This window comes from Arachis stenosperma, chromosome 1 (assembly GCF_014773155.1).
Source record: "Arachis stenosperma cultivar V10309 chromosome 1, arast.V10309.gnm1.PFL2, whole genome shotgun sequence".
Classification (NCBI taxonomy): Eukaryota; Viridiplantae; Streptophyta; class Magnoliopsida; order Fabales; family Fabaceae; genus Arachis; species Arachis stenosperma.
The window spans coordinates 119,861,606-119,882,169 of record NC_080377.1 but is presented as its reverse complement, the minus strand read 5'-3'; the positions used below and the strand labels follow the sequence as shown (position 1 = coordinate 119,882,169).

General features: G+C 35.3%; 2 protein-coding genes across 2 annotated transcripts; one reads left to right on the top strand and one right to left on the bottom strand.

The window, feature by feature from the left end:
* The first annotated feature begins 12,284 nt into the window (after positions 1–12,284).
* On the top strand, positions 12,285–15,792 carry LOC130932689 (serine/threonine-protein phosphatase 7 long form homolog). Its single transcript, XM_057862087.1, has 5 exons — positions 12,285–12,362; positions 13,515–14,230; positions 14,302–14,392; positions 14,479–15,544; positions 15,653–15,792. Exons 1-5 carry the CDS (start codon positions 12,285–12,287, stop codon positions 15,790–15,792), a joined length of 2,091 nt encoding a protein of 696 aa, XP_057718070.1.
* A 1,077-nt stretch (positions 15,793–16,869) lies between these two features.
* On the bottom strand, positions 16,870–19,389 carry LOC130932681 (uncharacterized). Its single transcript, XM_057862075.1, has 4 exons — positions 18,801–19,389; positions 17,701–18,660; positions 17,530–17,658; positions 16,870–17,432 (listed from the first exon to the last, which is right to left on the bottom strand). Exons 1-4 carry the CDS (start codon positions 19,387–19,389, stop codon positions 16,870–16,872), a joined length of 2,241 nt encoding a protein of 746 aa, XP_057718058.1.
* Positions 19,390–20,564: the final 1,175 nt, after the last annotated feature.

The window sequence follows — 20,564 nt, the reverse complement described above, 5'->3', positions numbered from 1 at the left end:
CACCTAATCCTATATTAACCTATTTACACATAACAAAACAACCTAACTTTCCATTTATCTCCTATCTCATATTCACTCGTGCATTTTCTTTTCCAGATCACACACATATGCACTCTTTATTTAGCATTTTTATTATTGGTGATTTTTTTAAAAGAAAGTATTTATATCAAAATTTTTCTTTTGTCATTAACAAGAGATGCATATGCTTCAAGTAATGAATGCATGAGTGTTTATCCATTTTTCTAAATTTCATAATGAAACCCAATGCACATTCATCACCAATGCTTCCCAACTAACTTCTCCCACACTTAAGTAACACACAATGCTCAACCCAAACTAATCAAAGACACAATTCATGGACATTAATGGTTTTTCGCTTAGGGAGAATGATGTGCTTCAAATTAGAACAAAGAGAAATTAAAAGGCTCAAAAGTGGGTTACAAAGGCAAATGTAAGGTTGGCCATATGGATTAATGAGTTTATTTTTAAAAATGACCTCAATTATACTAGATGCATTCAAGACATCAAATAAAGGACATAAAGATTTAAACAAATCTAAGATCACAATCATGAAAGGAGTATAGCACACAAGAACAAATCTTTGTGGTTGAAAATGTGCAATCACACCATTAAGGCTCAAATCTCACTAAATATTTTGTTCTCATTCTTTTCTATGTTCCGTGAAAAATGATGATTCAAGCAAGTTGAAAAACAATTTTTTTTTTCAATTCAATCAATGGAACACCTTAAGAAAGATTTTATGAAAATTTCTTGTTGTTTTACCAAACTTATTTACTCTACCATGCAACATGCAAATATTTACTACCATAAAACTATAAGCAACTAAAATATATACAAACAAACCAAGCAAAGTGCAAGAATGACAAAATTGCAAAAATGAAGAAAGAAACTAGAAGGTATTGCAAAGTGTATAGGAAAAGAATTTTATCCCCTCAAAGTTGCCGATACTCCCCCACACTTAATCAAGGCACGGTCCTCCGTTCATGCGCATAATCTAGGAGAATGAGAAATAGGGGGCTCTACCTTCAACTGGTGGGCACTAGGGCAAGGGTTGATCATTTTTTATTGTCTTTCTCCATATCCAACTTTTTTATTGGCAAAAGTGTCTGGTTCGTCGCTCCGACGATAGGAGGGACATGGAAGAGTATTCTCCGAGTCTACCAGTTGTGGAACCGGCGCTTTGCCTTTCTTGCGCATCCTAAAAAGGAGAAATAAAAACAAAGGATTTCAAGACACATGGTATCAACAAAACAAGACCAATGGGGAAGCACAAATAATGTCCAGAAAAATTAAGATTCTTAATTGAGAAGCTTTCAAAATAGTGTGAGCATAGTTTATTCTTAATCCACAAATCCTAACTCACTTGCTAATTTCCTTAGCAATAAATTAGTGTTAGTGGAAACAAGAACAATTAACAATCCAAGAATTATCACTAAATGTTGGACATTTTTCCAACTTTAGGAACCCATATGCTCATTTTCCTGGAAATTTATCCCATAATCAAAATTGACATTTCCACAAACACTTGGTGGGCATAAATATTAGACATGAAAAAATTGAGAAAATGCCTGAAACTATGAGCAGCAATTGATCAAAATCAACAATACTAACTCAAACAAGCATATAACAATCATCAATCATCAAAATCATCAACAAGAGATCGAAATTGCCAACAAGTATATATATTAACTATATGTCTTTTAACTATAAGAAGAGTATCAAAATTGTAGCTATAAAAGGAAGTAATTAAGAAATACTTACAATGGAGGCAAGCAAAAATCCAAGATCAAAAATGAAAAATGGCACTTGAAATGTAAACCCTAATGGTGTTGAGAGAAAATTTAAAGAAAAATCTACCTAAAGCATCCTACTATTATCTAAAAACTACTCCTAATGATATGCTATGTTCCTTCAAGTGTTGCCCCTCTAATATGAGTTCTAGGCCATTATATTTAGGCCTCCCAAGCCCCCAAATCGCGAGTCACGTGACTTTTTAATGGAGTCACGCGCTGGTACCTGTGTGTACGCGCCGGTACCTGTGTGTACGCACATGTGCACGCACACTTGGCCGAATTCTCAGGCTACGCGTACGCACAATAGGCTGTGCGCACGCGCACTTCGCGATTAGGGGTGGTAATGGGTAGGGTAGGTTAGGGTTTGGATCCAACCCTAACCCTACCCGCGGGTTGAGATTTTTATATAAACTCAACCCTACCCTACCCGTGGGTTGAGATTTTTCCAACCCTAACCCTACCCGTTCTTAATCCGCGGGTACCCGACCCTATCCGCGGGTTACAAAAAATATACAATATTATTATATAACTTGATGATAATTTAAAATAGAACTGATTTTTATGTAAAAAAAATTAAATTATCAATTAATGATTTTCTTTTAGAGTTTAAGGATCTTTTGCATTTAGTGAGAGGTCTTTGATTCAACATACACTTAAAACATATTTTTATATAAGTATATAACATAAACATATATATAGTGTGGGTTGGTCGGGTAGGGTTGAGGCTCAACATGCACCCTATCCGACCCGCACGAGAACCCTACCCGCACCCTACCCTACCTGCTGCAGATCGGGTTAGCAACCCTACCCAATCGGGTTGGGTACCCGCGGGTAGGGTACATATTGCCACCCCTATTCGTGATTCTTTTCTCCTTTGTTTCTTCATGCTTCCTCCCTTTTGCATGCTCTCCTTCCATTCTCACCAAGCCATTCCTACCTTTTACATCTGAAATCACTCATAAACAACATCAAAGTATTGAATGGAATGCAAATGGGATAAATATGATCAAATTAAGTATAAAAGAGCATATTTTTACAATCAAGCATAATTTAGAAGGAAAACTCAAAAGCATGTTATTTAAAGAAATAAGTGTAGATTTATATGATAAAATTCACTCAATTCTAACCAAAATTCATCGTCAAATATGGATTCATCAACTTTCATGAAACAATTATTCCAACCTTGTTTTATTAGGGCATTATGTAAGCATAAAACATGAAAATTAACTTACCACTAGCTTACAGCCTTTACAAATAATATGACCATGGGTTAGTCAGAGAAATAAACCAAATAATTATTACATTCAATTGCATATCAACATTTGATATGCAGCCATCATTATAAGCTAAAAATATATTGTGTTTCAGGATTTTGAAGGTATTTTTTTATTGCATTCTTACACTTGTCCTTAAAATATTAAATAATCTAGAATATTAGTTGATTTATTCAAAAAAAATTGTAGAGAACGGATTTGTTCTTTATATATTTTATCTCAGTTCATGATTGAATTCCTAATTTAAATATATATAGCATCATATTTTATTTTTTGTGATAGTGTGATATTATTGGTATTTTAATTTTCTTTGTCCTATATTAAAAAAATCAAAATTAATCTTCTAAGATATTCTTATGAAAGTAATGCGTATACACTTCATGTTTATTTTATGTTTGGTTGATTATTCTATTTTAATTTATGCCAAATTAATGATCATAAACCTATAAAATCAGTTGTTGATGACAACCACTATATTTTTTATTTTTGACGTTTATTTAAGATTTTGTAGTTTTTTAAATTGAAATAATTAGTTTTTAAAACACATGATTAAGTATATATTAAATATTAAGTTGGCATAATTATACAAATAAAAAAAGATAATTCAAATTTTGAATTGGTATGACTATAAAAAAAATAATCTTGATAGTTAATTAGTAAAAAAATTCAATAGTTAATTTTATTTTTATAATATAATAAATTTATTTTTTTAAATTTAGTTAAAATTTGTGCTAAAAATTGTCAATTGAAAAAGATAATAAAAGAATACAAATTAATGTTAAGTAAAATATTGTAGTTTTATTACTTGAAACAAGCATTTTTATTGGTTACAATCTTATAGGAGAACATATGTATGATATATGAAAACAATTTAAATCCGTGACTAATCTTTTAGTAATCTAAATGCGTGACTAATATTTTAAATTTTTTTTTTTTTTACAATAAAAGTTTGTTTGAAGTCAATCGTACTATTGGTTTTAAGCCATGCTTTATTTTAGAAAAATTATTTACACCATGATATTTTGATAAATGTCGGATTTTACTGTATCTTTTATTGAAAATGATATATTTGAGATATTGTTTTTTTGAGTCAATACAAAACACACTAATATATTTTAAAATTAAGTGAAACTACAAATACTATTTTTAAGGATAAAGTATATTTTTTATTCTTGATATTTGATAAAAATTATAAAAATATTCTTAAATTTTATTTTATTTTAATTTTATCTTAGAACTTTTTGATTTACTGACGGCTAATTTTTAAAAAAATTTAAGACTAATTTAACAACACTTTTAAAAAATAACTCTCAATATAAGTAAATCAAGCATGATTTTCATATATTATTGTTATAGATTGGTCTTAAAAATTTAACTGTCGAAAATATATTTGATGCAAATAAAAAATTTATAAAATAAAATTAAAACAAAATAAAAATTTAAAAATATTTTTAAAATTTTTAACAAACTCTAAGAATAAAAACATACTTGACCATATTTTCAATAATATTTAGTTATATTAATCTCTTCATAATAGAATTGGAGAAAGATTAAAACTTTTTCCCTACAATTATAATTCAAAACCCTTAATCTCTGTCCATGAAGTACCTATGAACTACCTTATAGGTTGATTGTTGATTAAAAACTTTAGTTCCTTGGAACAAAATATATATGTTATTATTATAAATGATACTGATGTCGCATTTTATAAAATAATAAACAGAAATAACTTAATTCTTAAAATATAATTTTACAAATTTGTTGGTGCTATATATAATACGGGCCGGGGTTATTTATTTACTTTTATCATATCCCATAACATACTAAAATAGTGTTTAATTTTAGAGACTAAGACTTAGTTTAATAAAGTTTTTATTTTTTAAAAATTATAATATTTATATTTAATAAATTAAATTAAAAATAATTTTTAATAAACACAAACAACAATAAATATATTTAATTAAATAATTTTTAAAATTAAAAAATATTATAATAGATATTAATGTAAAAATTAATTTTAGATATTAATTAATATATGATGTTATATTAGACTTTTAATTTTAATAAGTATAAACCAATTTTAAAACACTTTCTGTTAGATGCTTTTAAAAGTATCAACAGTTTTAAAAGTTACAAGTATAAACACAGGCGTTTTTTTATTTACCAAACACAAAACAAGGTGATTGAGACTCAGAAATTAAAACTCAGTATTATACTTAGTGATTAGAGACTATAACTAAAATTTTTGTATCGAGATACCAAATTTTAGTTCCTTTAGTACACAAGGGACTGAAATTCCTATGCACGAAGACCATAGCTTTAACATTTTATTTAATAACTAAGAATATGTTATTAAATATTCTTATTTCATCTCCATATTTATTTTGAACTAAATAATATACTAAGACATAATTCAGTTATGTATATTTTACACAAAACATAATACAAAGACTTAATTTAGTCTCAGTCTCTCAATCTCTAACTTTAAGTTTCCGTTTTCCTTCTAAACGCAGCCTAAGGTTGCGTTTAGAAGGGAGATTAAGAGATGGATACTAAATGAAGTCTTTGTTTGTATTTGGTGTAAAGTGTAAATGCGTTACGCCTTAGTATTATATTTAATTTAAAATAAAAAATAGTCCCTTTATTAGACTGTTCAACACTATCATACCCTTTTCTGTCATGCTGGACCCCTGTTTCGCCACAAGCTCTATTAGCAGCCTCACCTCCCGGCACTCACTGCCCGCCCTTTGTTTTGCTTCAGCGAGTCCTTCTTCTTGGGGCTGGAGCCGTTCATCAGCGCGTCCTCTCCATTCCTTATTCGTCTCTATTTTGTCTTATGTCCCTATTCTTCTTTCTCTCTCATTTTTTATTTTAAAAATCTCTTGTTTATAAGATTATTGAATTTGATTTTAAAATATGTTTAAGAGATTGTTGTTGTTTGTTGAGTCTGCAGCGGAATTTTGACTTCTAATAGATAGAAAGTAATATGAAATTGAACATTACTCACAATAATACACTCACTATATAATTATTAAAGAGAAAAAAGAAAGAAAATGAATAATTGCTATGGATGTGAATTCCTTTGATTTTAATTGAATTGTTATATAGTTTTCTAACTTCTATAAATAACAAGAGAGCATACTATAAAATAGTTTCCTATAAAAGCTCCTTAACTATCCACCATTTTCTCTCTTCCATCCTTTGTCTGCCTCCCTTTGTTTTCTCTCTACCTTTCTTTTATTCTCACAATTCTCTACCTCGTTCACAATTTGAAATCTACTCAAATTTTGGACGATCAAAGAGTGGTATTCATATCCGGTTGCATCATTTATACAATGACTGCCTACGTACCCTTGTTCAGGATCAAACCAATCATAGTTCCTCTGTTTCTCCATGTAATGCCTAACATGAAGCAATATTGAGCAATTCCAAACAGTGTTAAAACTTACTTCCTGACACTACTTTAGTCAACATATCAGCAGGGTTTTCATCTGTGTGTACTTTTATAAGAGAAATGTTACCTTTCTCTATAACATCGCGCACGAAGTGATATCTTACATCAATATGCTTGGTATGAGCATGATGAACCTGATTTTTAGCCAAATGAATTGCACTTTGACTATCACAACTTAGATTCACGCAATCTTGCTTTAACCCCAAATCACCTAGAAGACCCCTTAGCCACAATGCTTCTTTCACCCCTTCTACTACTGCCATGTACTCAGCCTCTATAGTAGATAGTGCCACTGTAGCTTGTAACATCGATCGCCAAATAACTGGAGCACCTTGTTTTTTATATACATAACCAGTCGTAGAACGTCTTCTATCTAGATCACCAGCATAATCAGAATCAACAAAGCCGCTGATTTGACATGATTTTCCACTAAAGCATAAACATGTGTCAATGGTACCCTTCAAGTATCTTAATATCCACTTGACTGCTTCCCAGTTTTCCTTACCCGGGTTTGCCATGAACCTGCTAACAACACTGACTGCCTGTGAAGTATTTGGGCGTGTACACACTATAGCATACATTAGGCTACCGACTGCACTAGCATAAGCTACATTTTCTATGTAAGCCTTATCCTCTGTTGTTGTGGGAAATTGTTTACTAGAGAGCCTAAAATGTGGAGCCAACAGCGTTACCACCGATTTAGCATTTTTCATTTCAAACCTTTCAATGACGCGCTCAATGTATCCTCTTTGGCTCAAGAACAATATTTGGCTTGATCTCTCTCTTTTAATTTCCATACCTAATATTTTCCGTGCAGCACCCAAGTCTTTTGTTTCAAATTCTTTACCAAGTTGAACATTTAACATATCTATCTTTACCTTGCTCTTAGAGGCAATAAGCATGTCATCCACATACAATAGAAGATAGATATAATCACCTCCAAGAAGCTTACAAATTTATACACAAAAATCATAATTACTTCTGGAAAAACCTTATTTTAACATAAAGGAGTCAAATCGCTTATACTATTGCCAAGGAGATTGTTTGAATCCATATAGCGATTTCCTCAAGCGACATACCTGACTTTCTTTACCCTCAACCTTGAAACCCTCAGGTTGATACATGTAGATTTCTTCCTCTAAGTCACCGTGCAAGAATGCAGTCTTCACGTCTAGTTGTTCCAACTCAAGATCACTATGAGCGACAAGACTTAAAAGCACCCGTATGGAAGTGTGTTTCACCACAGGAGAAAATATCTCATTGTAATCAACACCTTCTTTCTGTGCAAATCCCTTTGCTACTAACCTAGCTTTGAATCTTGTATCATCTGACTTAGTAGGATCTTCTTTTCTTTTATACACCCACTTACAACCAATTGCAGTCTTTCCCACGGGTAATGGGACCACATCCCATGTCTTGTTCTTATGAAAAGATTGCATCTCTTCCTCTATAGCGACAAACTAACTCTCTCTATCTTTGTATTTGATAGCATGTTTGAAGGTGACCAGCTCATTATCCTCTACTGAGAGTGCATAATCTACCAAGTTTACCTGCCCATAATGTCTCAAAGGCTTGTCTGACCCGAACTTCTGAACAAATTTATAATTCCTCTTTGGCCTAGTAGATACCAAAGAATCCTGCTACTGGTGTTGTAACGCCTGTGCATTTTCTCGCTGAATTTCCTCATGATCAAGCTCATCCTCTGCGTTATCTCGAGTAGCATTAGGATGCTCCACTTGAACATTACCAGAGTCTATTTGTTGGTATTTAGACTCTATCTCCACCACTTGAGTATTTGAAGTTTTTCCAACATCACCATCATCTAGCACCATATCTTTAGACAAAGCTACCATAGATCGTTTATCAAAGGTAACATCCCTGCTAATTACAAACTTAGAATCATTTACACTCCAAAGGCGATAGCCTTGAACCCCTCTTGGATACCCCAAAAAGATTTCCTTCTTAGCTCTATCATCAAGCTTATTATCTTTGACATGATAATAGGCTGTGCATCCAGAGACACTGAATTTCTCGTAATCTACATGTTCCCCTGACCACACCTTATAAGGTGTGTTTTCATCTAGAGAAGAATGTGGGGATCGATTCACTATGTAGCAAGTTGTAGCAACCGATTCTGCCGACCATTCTCTGCCTAATCCGGAATTAGAGCGCATACACCTTGCCTTCTCAAGTAGCATACGATGTAGTCGTTTGACGACTCCATTCTGTTGTAGTGTTCCTCTAACTGTCCAGTGTCTTGCAATGCCTTCTCGGTCACAAAACTCCTTGAAAGCCCCATCCCTGTACTTTATGCCATTATCAGATCGTAGAGTTTTCAACTTCCTACCTGTTTGGTTTTCAACTATTGCTCTCCACCGCTTAAAAGTATCGAATACCTTATTCTGATGTTTGAGGAAGTAAATCGAAACATACCTGGAATAATCATCAATAAAAGTAACAAAATACCTGGAACTACCCTTGGAAGTAACTTTAATCGGGCCCCAAACATCAGTATGCACGTAGTCTAACAACCCTTTGCTTTTATGCTTGCTTGTAGAAAAGTTCACTCTATGTGCCTTTCCATACACACAATGCTCACAAAATTTCATTTGTGATTTTTTTCATATTCTTCAGCAAACCTTGTCCACAAAGTAATGATAGACCTTTCTCTGACATATGTCCAAGTCGCATGTGCCATATTCTTGTGCAATTTGTTTGATCTCTACTTCCATCGATGCCAACTACTAACTCACCTGTGACTGTTATCCCTAAAAGAGAATAAAAATTACCGCGACGAACTCCCTTCATCACTACCAAAGAACCACGAACAACTTTTAGTGTCCCATTTTTCGCAACTATTTTACAGCCATTTTTCTCCAACAAACCTATAGAGATAAGATTTTTCCGCAAGTCTGGAATATGCCTCACATCCTTTAAGGTTCTTACTCCTCTATCATGCATCTTGATTCTTATAGTCCCCAACCCCATAGTTTTACAAGCATGATCACTGCCCATTAAAATTGTGCCACCATTTATGTTTTTATAGGTAGTAAACCACTTCCTATTTGGACACATATGGTGAGAGGCTACTGAATCAAGAATCCACTTACCGGAGATTTCATACGATTGTTCTGTTACAGAGTAACAATCCTCCTCATCATTTGAGACGTCGCTTGCTTCTTGCTTTTCTTTTAGGTTGTCGTTGTTCTGTTTCTTGAAAGTTATCTTTTTATTTGGACAATTTGCTTTGAAATGTCCAGCCTCACCACATTTAAAGCATGTTCTCTCCGCGTGAGGTCTAGATTTTTGGCCTAGACTTTCCACGCTTATTACCTTTTCCTCTTTCATTAGTCCTTCCTCTAGCCGCGAACAATCCTTGTACTTGATCATTATACTCTCTTTCATTTGAAGATGACATTACACTTGTAGCAACCTTACGTAGATCATCCGCTAAAAGTGATGTCCTCGTCTCATCCATGGTCAGAGTGTCACCCACCAGCATCAATATCTGCACTAAATTTTCATAGGACTTCGGTAATGAAAGTAACAATATGAGTGCCTGGTCTTCATCATCAACCTTCACATCTATATCCTTTAAGTTTGATATGATCCTATCAAACTTATTGATATATTCTCGTATTGAGGTTCCTTCCTCCATCTTACATGTATACAATTTGGATTTTAAGTAGAACTTGTTAGTTAGAGTCTTCATCATGAAGTTACTCTCTAACTTTGTCCAGACGCCTGCTGCAGTTGTTTCTTCGTTCACCAAGAAAGCAACATCCCTCTCAAAGCATAAGATTATTGCAGTCCGTGCCTCAAGATCTAATTCTTCCCAATCCTCATCTTTTATTCCTTCCGACTTTTTCTCTTTTCCCGCTAGTACCTTGTGTAACTTTTGTGATATAAGCAGATTTTTCATCTGCATCCTCCAATAGGAAAAATCATTTTTTTCATTGAACTTCTCGATTTCATATTTGCCTACTTTAACATTACTACTAGTAGAAGCCATTATATTCAAAATTGAACTTTACCACTCAAATAATGAATAATATAACATTGGCTCTTGATACCAATTGTTGAGTCTGCAGCGAAATTTCGACTTCTAATAGATAGAAAGTAATATGAAATTGAACATTACTCACAATAATACACTCGCTATATAATTATTAAAGAGAAAAAAAGAAAGAAAATGAATAATTGCTATGGATGTGAATTCCTTTGATTTTAATTGAATTGAATACATTTTGATTTCACTCATTTATATAGTTTCCTAACTTCTATAAATAACAAGAGAGCATACTATAAAATAGTTTCTTATAAAAATTCCTTATCTATCCACCATTTTCTTTCTTCCATCTTTTGTCTGTCTCCCTTTGTTTTCTCTCTACCTTTTCTTTATTCTCACATTGTTCATTGTGTTATTGTTGTTGGTGATAGATTTGTGGTAGTGAATTTAAAGTTGATAGAGGTGTGAAGATGTGTTAGTAGTGAGGGAATTGAGGAGTAGATTTGGAATATAAAAGTTTGAGAAAGGACATTCAAAAAAAAATTTATTGATAATATTTTAATTTTTGTTTTCACAATTTTTTAATTTATTGACCACCATATATGATATTAAATTTCAGTCTTTTTAACGAATTTTTTTTTTCTTTTATTTTGTCAGATGAATTTGACTATTCTCAATTTTAGATATCACAACACACTCACACTATATATTTATCCACATAATATTTAAAGGGTTTCTTTTTAATATTTGGTGTATTTATCAAAATTTAAATTCGAATACAACATATTAAGAGATTCATAAATTACCATCTAAACTAAGTCTAAGCGTGTTCAAGTCTTTAGTCAAGTATTTCAAAACAAACACAGCCTCAAGGGTTTTTTAGGAGAGCCTCGACCACAATATTATTATCGATAGTGTGTCGTGTGTGTAGGTTGTCAAAATAGGAAAAATTTTTGGATCATATGGCAGGCCATGATGATGTCGAAGGCTTCATGTGGCAACAAATATTTCATATTTGGATCATATCGCATTGCAATAATCTTAGAGGGCTTTGTGTGTGAATGGGTCATAGCCTCATAAGCCTATCATGCCCATGTGCTTCCAGGAACTAGCTTTCCCAGACCCCCCCAACTCCCAACTACCACCAAAAAAAAAATGTACTACCACCAAAAAAAAAATGTATGCATATTAAAAATAAAGAAATGAAGAAGGCTACTTGTCAGTAGTCACAATTGATCGATCCTTGGGAGGCAACATATATCATCATCAAAATCCTCGTAATATATAGAGTTAAGCTTCACACGATTAATGGTTAAATTTAATTCACATGTTGGTTGGACGCTTTTTAATTTTGATATTGGGGAGTGTTTGGTGTTATGCGTGTATATGGGGTGAGTGGGTGATTAACTAGGGTGTGGTGTCAGGAAGGATTGTATAAAAGGAATCGGACCCAGCGTTCCCCCCCCCCCAACACCAATCGGACCCAGCGTTTCCTCAACACCGATCGGACCCACCGTTTGCAGCAATCGGACCGTCCGATTGCGCCACCTTCCACGTGTCGGACACGAGCTCCTCCCCAGAACGGTGCCCCAGCAGCCAGCATACCCCCCTTTCCCCCACTCCCTCAGTCCGAAACATCTTTTTCAAACGTGAAACTCCATTTCTTCATTTCTGAGTTCATCCTCCTCCTCTCTTCTTCTTCAAAAACTCTGCATGCAATAGAATCTGTGAAAATGGCTAAAAGACACAAAGCTAGAGATGTTGATCGTCCTGAACTTCACATTGTAAATTATTTGTCTAATCCTGATTATGTAAGTTAAATTTTTTAATTTTTTGCAAATTTCTGTATTTTAATTAAATTTTGTAGAAATTTTTTTTGTATTTTATGGTTAAATGTTGCAGTTAGGTAGATAGATATGTAAATGTTGATTGTTAAATATTTTGTAAGAATTTTTTGAGAGTAGTATTAGAAATTTTAATTAATTAATAAAATCTGATGATTAATTTTAAAATTATAATGTTAGCAATTTTTTTAATTTTTTGTTATTATGTTTAGATATTGTTAGTTAATTGGAAAATATGTTAAAAAAATTTTTGTTAGACGGTTATTTTGATTACTGAATAAATTTTGATGATTAAAGTTATAAATTATGATTGTAAATTGTTTGTTATTATGTATAGATGTTGTTAGTTAGTTGGAGGAAATGTAAGATATTATTTTTCGAATAGATTTAGAAATTATAATTTAGTAAGTTAGTTTTTTTATGATTCATGTTATAAATTATAAGTTTAGGAATTATTTCCACACATTTTTGTTGGAAATTATATATTTAGGATTTATTATAATTTTTTGTTGGAGAATATGTTAGAAATCTTTTTGTAATACGAGTAGATATTGTAGTTTACTAATTAACTTTTGTGATCAATGTTGGAAATTATAATTCTGATTTTGTAATAGATTTAGAATTTAGAATTTAGAATTACTTAATTTACTTTTGTTATTAATTTACTTTTGTTATTAATTTAAGAATTTATAATCCGGAACTGCATCATTAATAACGAAATTTGTTAATATTAATTGCAAGGCCAATTTACTTAATACATAGTTCATTTGGGAAGAAAGGTAAATTATAAGAATTCAATTATAAATAAACTAAGAATACTAAAGTAACCTTAATTTTGTATGTTGTTAGTTAGACAATGTTATTCATATGTTGTTTGTAAATAGCTGAGAAGTTATAATTAATTAGTAAATTATTATGATTAATTTTAGGAAATTATAATTATAGGAATTATGATAACCTTTTGAAGTTATGTTTACATGCTGTAGTTTGATAATTTGTTAGTTATTTTTTTGTAATTGGGCTAGAAATTATGATTAATCGATGAAATAGTATGATTAATTTAAGTTGTAAATTAGTAATCATTCATGATTTGACTAGGAACATGTTATGTTTTTTCAGAGTTCACGGATGATGACATGTGACCACCCACTGCCTCCTGATCGGTACCATCCAAGTGTAGAGGATCATTTATGGGTTACTGGGTTTTATCATGCCTCTCAGATTGGAGTAGTTCAAGGCCAGAAAGCATTGATAAATGCTTTAGTTGAGAGGTGGCGGCCGGAAACACACACCTTCCACCTTCCGATTGGTGAGTGCACAGTGACCCTGGAGGATGTAGCCGTTATTTTGGGCCTCCCGACGAACTGCCTTCCGGTGACGGGGATGACCTTGAGCAGCTTTGAAGCATTGGAGGGTGAGTGTTTCCATCAGTTTGGGGTTGCACCGAGAAAGGCCGACTGCAGAGGGAGCGGCATAAAAATGACATGGCTTAGGAATCTAAAAGAACGTATACAACTGACTGACGAAAACAGTATGCAGAGGTACGTCAAGTGCCACATTATGTTGTTATTGGGTACTATCTTACTTGGAGACAAGTCAGGGGCATCTGTGCACTGGAAGTTTCTGCCTTTGCTCCGGGATTTTCATAGTATCAGTAATTTTAGTTGGGGATCGGCATGTTTGGCGCACCTATACCGGTCCTTATGCCGGGCCTCTCGTTTTGATTGTAAAGAAATCGATGGTCCGTTAACACTGCTGCTAGCTTGGTTTTGGATCCGCCTACCCTATCTTGCGCCCCCTACTAGGGAACCACGCAGTTTTTCGCTTGCAAACAGGTAACATTGTCAACTTACTTGTTATGTTCATAATTCTATTTAAGATGTGCTAGTAACATAAATAATTTCAGGTGGCGTAACTGGGAGCGTGGTGACAATCGGTATAGATATCTTAGTCTCGCCCACTTTAGGAAGGCGTTAGATGAGGTTCAGGAAGGGCAGGTGTGTTTTTAATAGAAAATATTTGTCTCCAACTGAGGTTGACTGTTATTTGGCTTGTAATCACGTATGTCTTATGCTATGTGCAGTTCGTGTGGGTTGCTTATGGTGTGGATCGCATTGATCCGGGCATAATCCCAGAAGACATCTTCCTGCACGCAGTAGTCTGGAGCGCTACGGTTCCGTTGATTTCATTCGAATCTATTGAGTGGCATGCAACGGATAGAATTAGAAGACAATTTGGTTTGGTTCAGGGAGTTCCATCTGAGGAAACAAATCTGGGAAGGGCACATGGAGAAACACTTGCTGGTCCTAAGAATCTTGACTGGGCCACAGCCCCGTCCCATTCATGTTGGATTATGCGCTGGACAAACAGGTATAATTACATTCTGCGTGAGTATGTGGAACCTTCACAGCATCCGTTGGATGTTTACATGGACTGGTATCGTGCACGGTATGGCAACCATTTGAAATTGTCAAATGTTGTGGTTCAAGAGAACGATGAAGGTGAACAAGTAATGGATGATGAGGGTAACCCAGCTATAAATGATGAGGGTAGCCCAGTAATGGAAGATGAGGGTAGCCCAGTTATTCATGTAGCCAATGAAGAACCGGGGGCACATTCACATCCACATCCACCTCCACCTCCAGCTTCCCAAGAACAATTTCAGGCCTCGGTACCATATGTTGTTCAGACACAATATACCCCGTCATACCCAATAGATCAACAATATTGGAGTACTCCACAATGGGATGCTGGAGAGGGTGCTTCTTTTAGCCAGTTGCTTGGCTTCATGGCTGCGGATGCAGGGCAGTCACAATTTGGCCATCAACCTGAATTTATGCCCGGGAGGTATTCTTTGGACGCGAGGATTCCATGCCACACTGCCTCAGTTGCTTCTGGAGGTTTGGAAACTGGAGATTCCAGTAGAAGTGAAGGCGGTCGGGGGATATTTACTAGCCGGAACCTACGGCGTGTATCAATGGGTCAGATTGAAGAAAATTCCGGGACAGGTGAGCATGAAACGGATCAGTATCTCGTGGAAGAACCGGATGATGAGGAGATGGATGAGGATCAAGAGGAGAGCGACGATGACGAGATGGATGAGGATGAAGAATCCCGCAACAATGCTCCTGATGATGCGGATGATGCAGGTCCGACTTTATGATTATGTTTTGAACTTGTTGGTTTTTTTCTTTTTTTGCCTTTTTATCCCGTGTTTGCATCATTTTGGATAGTCTGTTTCATTAAATTATGTACAGGTGAGACAGGTAAACATTACAATCTCAGGGTGGACCCGCCACGTCGGAGCGCTAATCGATACACCCCGTCCATGTTCAAGAAGGCCAAGAAGAAATGCAAGAACATCCTCGAGAACATAAAGTGGGCAACAAGAAAGTAGTTGTGTTTGTATCATAAGTTGTGTTTGTATCATAATTTGAACTTAATGTTGTGTATCTATGTTGAATACTTGTATTTTGAAGTTAATGTTGTGTATCTATGTTGAGTACTTGTATTTTGAACTTAATGTTGTGTATCTATGTTGAATACTTGTATTTTGAAGTTAATGTTGTGTATCTATGTTTAGTACTTGTATTTTGAACTTAATATTAATATATATTTTAATTTGCATAAATCTTAGTAATAGATAAGCTAGCCTGGTGGAAGCAGCTCCCTTTTATATCCTGGAGGGGTGGGGGTTCGAACCTCAGATGATCCATTTTGAGGAAATTTTAAATTGTTCCGGTTCGGTCGAACCGGTAACTACCGAATTTGACCGATTTCTATCGGTTTCACCGGACCGGTTTCTGCTAACAGTGATTTTACTTATCCTTTACTCATATTAATTTAATTTATTTTTGTTTTATATTTAATCTTTCTTAAATTAATTACGGTTTAATCATATCATTATTAAAATCAAAATTAAACTTTGTTAAATATCTATAAATTAATATTTTTGTTTTGTTTTTGTTATTGAAAAATTATATGATATGTATTAATATTAATATTTTTTAACATATATTTAAATAGTGTAATAGATACTAATTAATTAATGAATTAGAAAATAAGTTAATTTGATATCTACGGTCATAAAGAAGTCTCAGGTGTCATAAAGAAGTTTCATGAAAGAACAATGTCCCGATAAACATAAACAAACGGATAAAAATAAACAAGCAAATGCCATAAAGTACTACAATGAAACATGATAGGCATAAATCTACTATCCTGGGTTGCTGGGACCTACACCAGCTGATCGACGGCATCTACTTCGGCTGTGTCCCTCGGCTCCACATTGCCGACAACGCCTAGGAGCACGTAACATTCGTGTGTCCATTTCGTTCAAGAAACGTGTCATCCTCGGGCGACCTTTCGTCACCCGTCTCATGTTCGGATTCGGGACAAATCGAGGGCCGCTGTACACAGGCCACATAGTGGGATTGCCCAGTGGCCGAAACCTAGCTCGGTAAACCCTCCGAACTTAGTCCATCTTGTAAACTTCGTGGACATACACTCGCCAATCCAGTCGCTGATTCGCACAACATGCAAAAACATGTCGACAGGGAATCCGATCCACCTGAAACTCACCACAGTCACATCGTTGTTGACGGAGATCGACGGCATACTCAGTTCCAGCTGGCATCTCACGAACCTCGAAGACCTCATTCATCCTATCGAAGCAATTAACCTGGATGTTAGAACTTGCAAGTTGATTGGCATTCAATTTCGACGTGACAACCTCAGAAAAAACATGTCCAGCTGTTATCCGCGACTCCGCCTCGGCTCTTTTTCTAGTGAACAACTCGTTAAGCCTGTAGAATGTGGCTTTCACAAGTGCAGTTATAGGAAGATTGCGTGCCCCCTTCAACACTGAGTTGATGCATTCCACTAGGTTTGTCGTCATGTGACCCCAGCGGTAGCCACCGTCATACGCCAACGCGTACTGTTCGCGTGGGATTCGGTTAAGCCAGTTCGTATATGCCTCGCCCCGTTCACGTAAACGCTGGTAGCGCTGTTCGTACTCGCGCACCGTCCTCGAATAACCTGGACAACAATCAAAGCCACACAAGAGAAGAATTCATGAGAAACGCTGCTGGAAGGTAACTCGGTTAATAACGAAATTCAAATTATTAACATTTACCTATATTGACCACAAGTTTTTGCAGGTACGGTGCCTTGAACTTTCTCAAGAAGTTCGACTCTATATGCCTGATGCAAAACATGTGGAATGCTCTCGGGGGCGACCAAGCTCCGTTGCTCCGGGCAATAGCTGCATTGATGGATTCGTGCCTGTCAGAAATCAGTCACACACCATCCCGAGTCACAACATGTTGTCGCAGGTTACTAAGGAAAAAGTGCCATGCATCAGAAGTCTCCCCCTCCACAATTGCAAACGCAATAGGGACGATATTATTGTTACCATCCTGCGAAACGGCGACCAACAAACAACCCTTATACTTTCCGTACAAGTGAGTCCCATCAACCTGGACAACTGGCTTGCAGTGTCTGAACGCTCTAATGCAGGGGTAATAACTCCAGAAGACTCTATGCAATACCCGGATATCAGTTACTTCCTCATCACCTTGATATGCAGACATAGTCTCGAAATGGACGATTGCTGATGGCTCCTTCTTACACATGGCCTGAAACCATATAGGCAAAGCTTCATATGATGCTTCCCAACCGCCAAATATTTTTTCCACTGCTTTTTGTTTCGCCAACCATGCCTTCCGATAGCTGACGGTGTAATTGAACTTCGACTGCACTTCCGCAATAACTGATTTCACCTTTATCGACGGGTCAGCCTCAACCAACGGCTTTATTGCTTCCGCAATTGTGTTCGAATCCAGCTTCGAATGATCCTGAGAAATAGTGGCTCTAGTACAAGTGTGAGAACCGTTGTACCTCCTTATAACCCAACAATACTTTCTGCTGATCATGCTAACCCTGATAAGCCAATCACACCCTGATCCATACTGTGTACACTTCGCATAGAAGGTCAACGGCTCCGACTCATACACACGGTAGTCTATGCCTCTTCGGATGGTATAATCTTTCACCGCCATCATAACAGCTTCCCTAGAACTGAATTCCATTTCGATTGCAAATTCACCATCTGCGACCATAGGAATTTCTACCACAACGACAGCCAAATCAAAATAATTTAAGGCAAATACATTTAATAACTTAAAGACTACGTCAATGCTCCCTATATCCCCATCAATATAAATATTATTCATATCTATCATGTTGTCATCCCACTTTTCAAATCCTACAAACATAAACACATAAAAAACTTTGGACGAATGCACACAAATTAATTTTCACGTGACTTATATTCTTATTTACATCTATCAACATAGATTATTTCCCAAAGTCTACTACTTTCTATATTTATATGTTAATACGTACCGGCACTCATATATTCCGGAAACTCCGGCGCATGCATGGCTTCCAAGTCCAGAACCCGCATGAAGGACGGCTCCTCAAAGGGATCTTCGTTTGCAAGTGCATGTGCAACGTCTCCCACATTTGGAGCCACCACCCCGTCACCTTGATCTTCTTCTCCTTCTGGAGCAACAGCTTCGTAATTGCTTTCAAACTCTTCCTCACTGTCACTATCATATTCTTCCTCTTCAATATTTCGGTCCACTTCAGATTGTTTGAATTCGACGTACAACTCTATCACCGATATCTGACCGCGACTTTCAAAATACATTGAAAACATCTCCTGCATACTCGCTTCGTCGGTTACATACTTGGTTTGATACTGCACGAAACCACCAAATACCGGTATGGGATATCTATATACCATACATGATATTTTTGTGGATATATGAAAACCTATCTTCTCACAAATCACACCTTTTAGCTCCTCAAATGAGATTGTGAATGGAATAACAATATCTAACGGCTTCTCACAACTAAATCTCACTCCTTCAGGTGTTTGTAATAGAATCTGACCAAAATAATATACTCTAACTGTAACTCTATCAACCATTTTTCATACTCTCATACATAAATATCTAGTGAACTCTCATTTACTCTTGGAGTTCAAATGAAATCACAGAGACGCAATGAGAAGTAGAAGAGAAACAGGGGGAGGAAGAAGGGAAGAAGACGCGGAACAACAAAGAGGAATCAGATATGAGGAGTGCATCCGAGTTTCCAAAACACACACACACATATATATATATATATACAAATCGGATCCGCCGAATCCTACTAAAAAAATTTAATTTTTTTTTGTTCAGCAAAACGGACCCAGCGACTCCATAGAAAAAAAAAATTTCCCCACAAAACGGACCTAACGACTCCATGAAAAAAAAAAAATTCACCTCTCCCACCAAACGGACCCAACGAGCCCATGCATAAAAAAAAAACCCCCCAAACGTACCCTGCGATTCCACTTTCATACACAAAATAAATAAACTTGGAATCGGACCCTACGATTCCCATCCACAATTTCAACTTTTACTCCCGCGCAAGCCAATCGCTCGGTCCGACTCCCCTCCTGCTATGGATCAGAAAAAGCTGCCCCACACCATTGTCTAACACCCCCATATGCCATATCTCTGCACAACTCATCCGCATGTCCAATATTGAAAAAACTGAGCCGTTGGTTGGAACTCATTTCCAATCAATTAAGCAGGTATGGTTAACCATGAGCCATCACAAACTTGCTCTCGTTCAAAAATCAAAACCACTATGCACAACAATCTTGTGTCACCATGTTTTGAAACATACCATTGTCTACTAATTTTTAAAAGTTCCAACTTAGATGAAGATTCAAATATAATTATTTTTATATAAAATTGATAGATAATAATTATTACATGATTATTTAATTTATTAATTATTCTCCACATATAAATCATTTTTCGATACAAGTTTATACAAGTCATTTATATTTATGTGTCCACATTCTTCTTCGTTATTTTTTTCTTTCGTTATCGTCATCACTAACGCCACCTCCTCCTTCTTTTTCATTGGAATTTCTTCTCCTTCTTTCTTTTCTTTATTCTCTTCCATCATCAGTTATCTCATTATTGAAGATAATGAATAATTCAAGTTCAAATTGTCAATTGAACTGAAACAAAATTAATTATTGTTTTGAATCGCAATTAAGTAGTTGAGGTGTGATTCGATTCTAGTTCGTTAGTAGTTTATGACTCT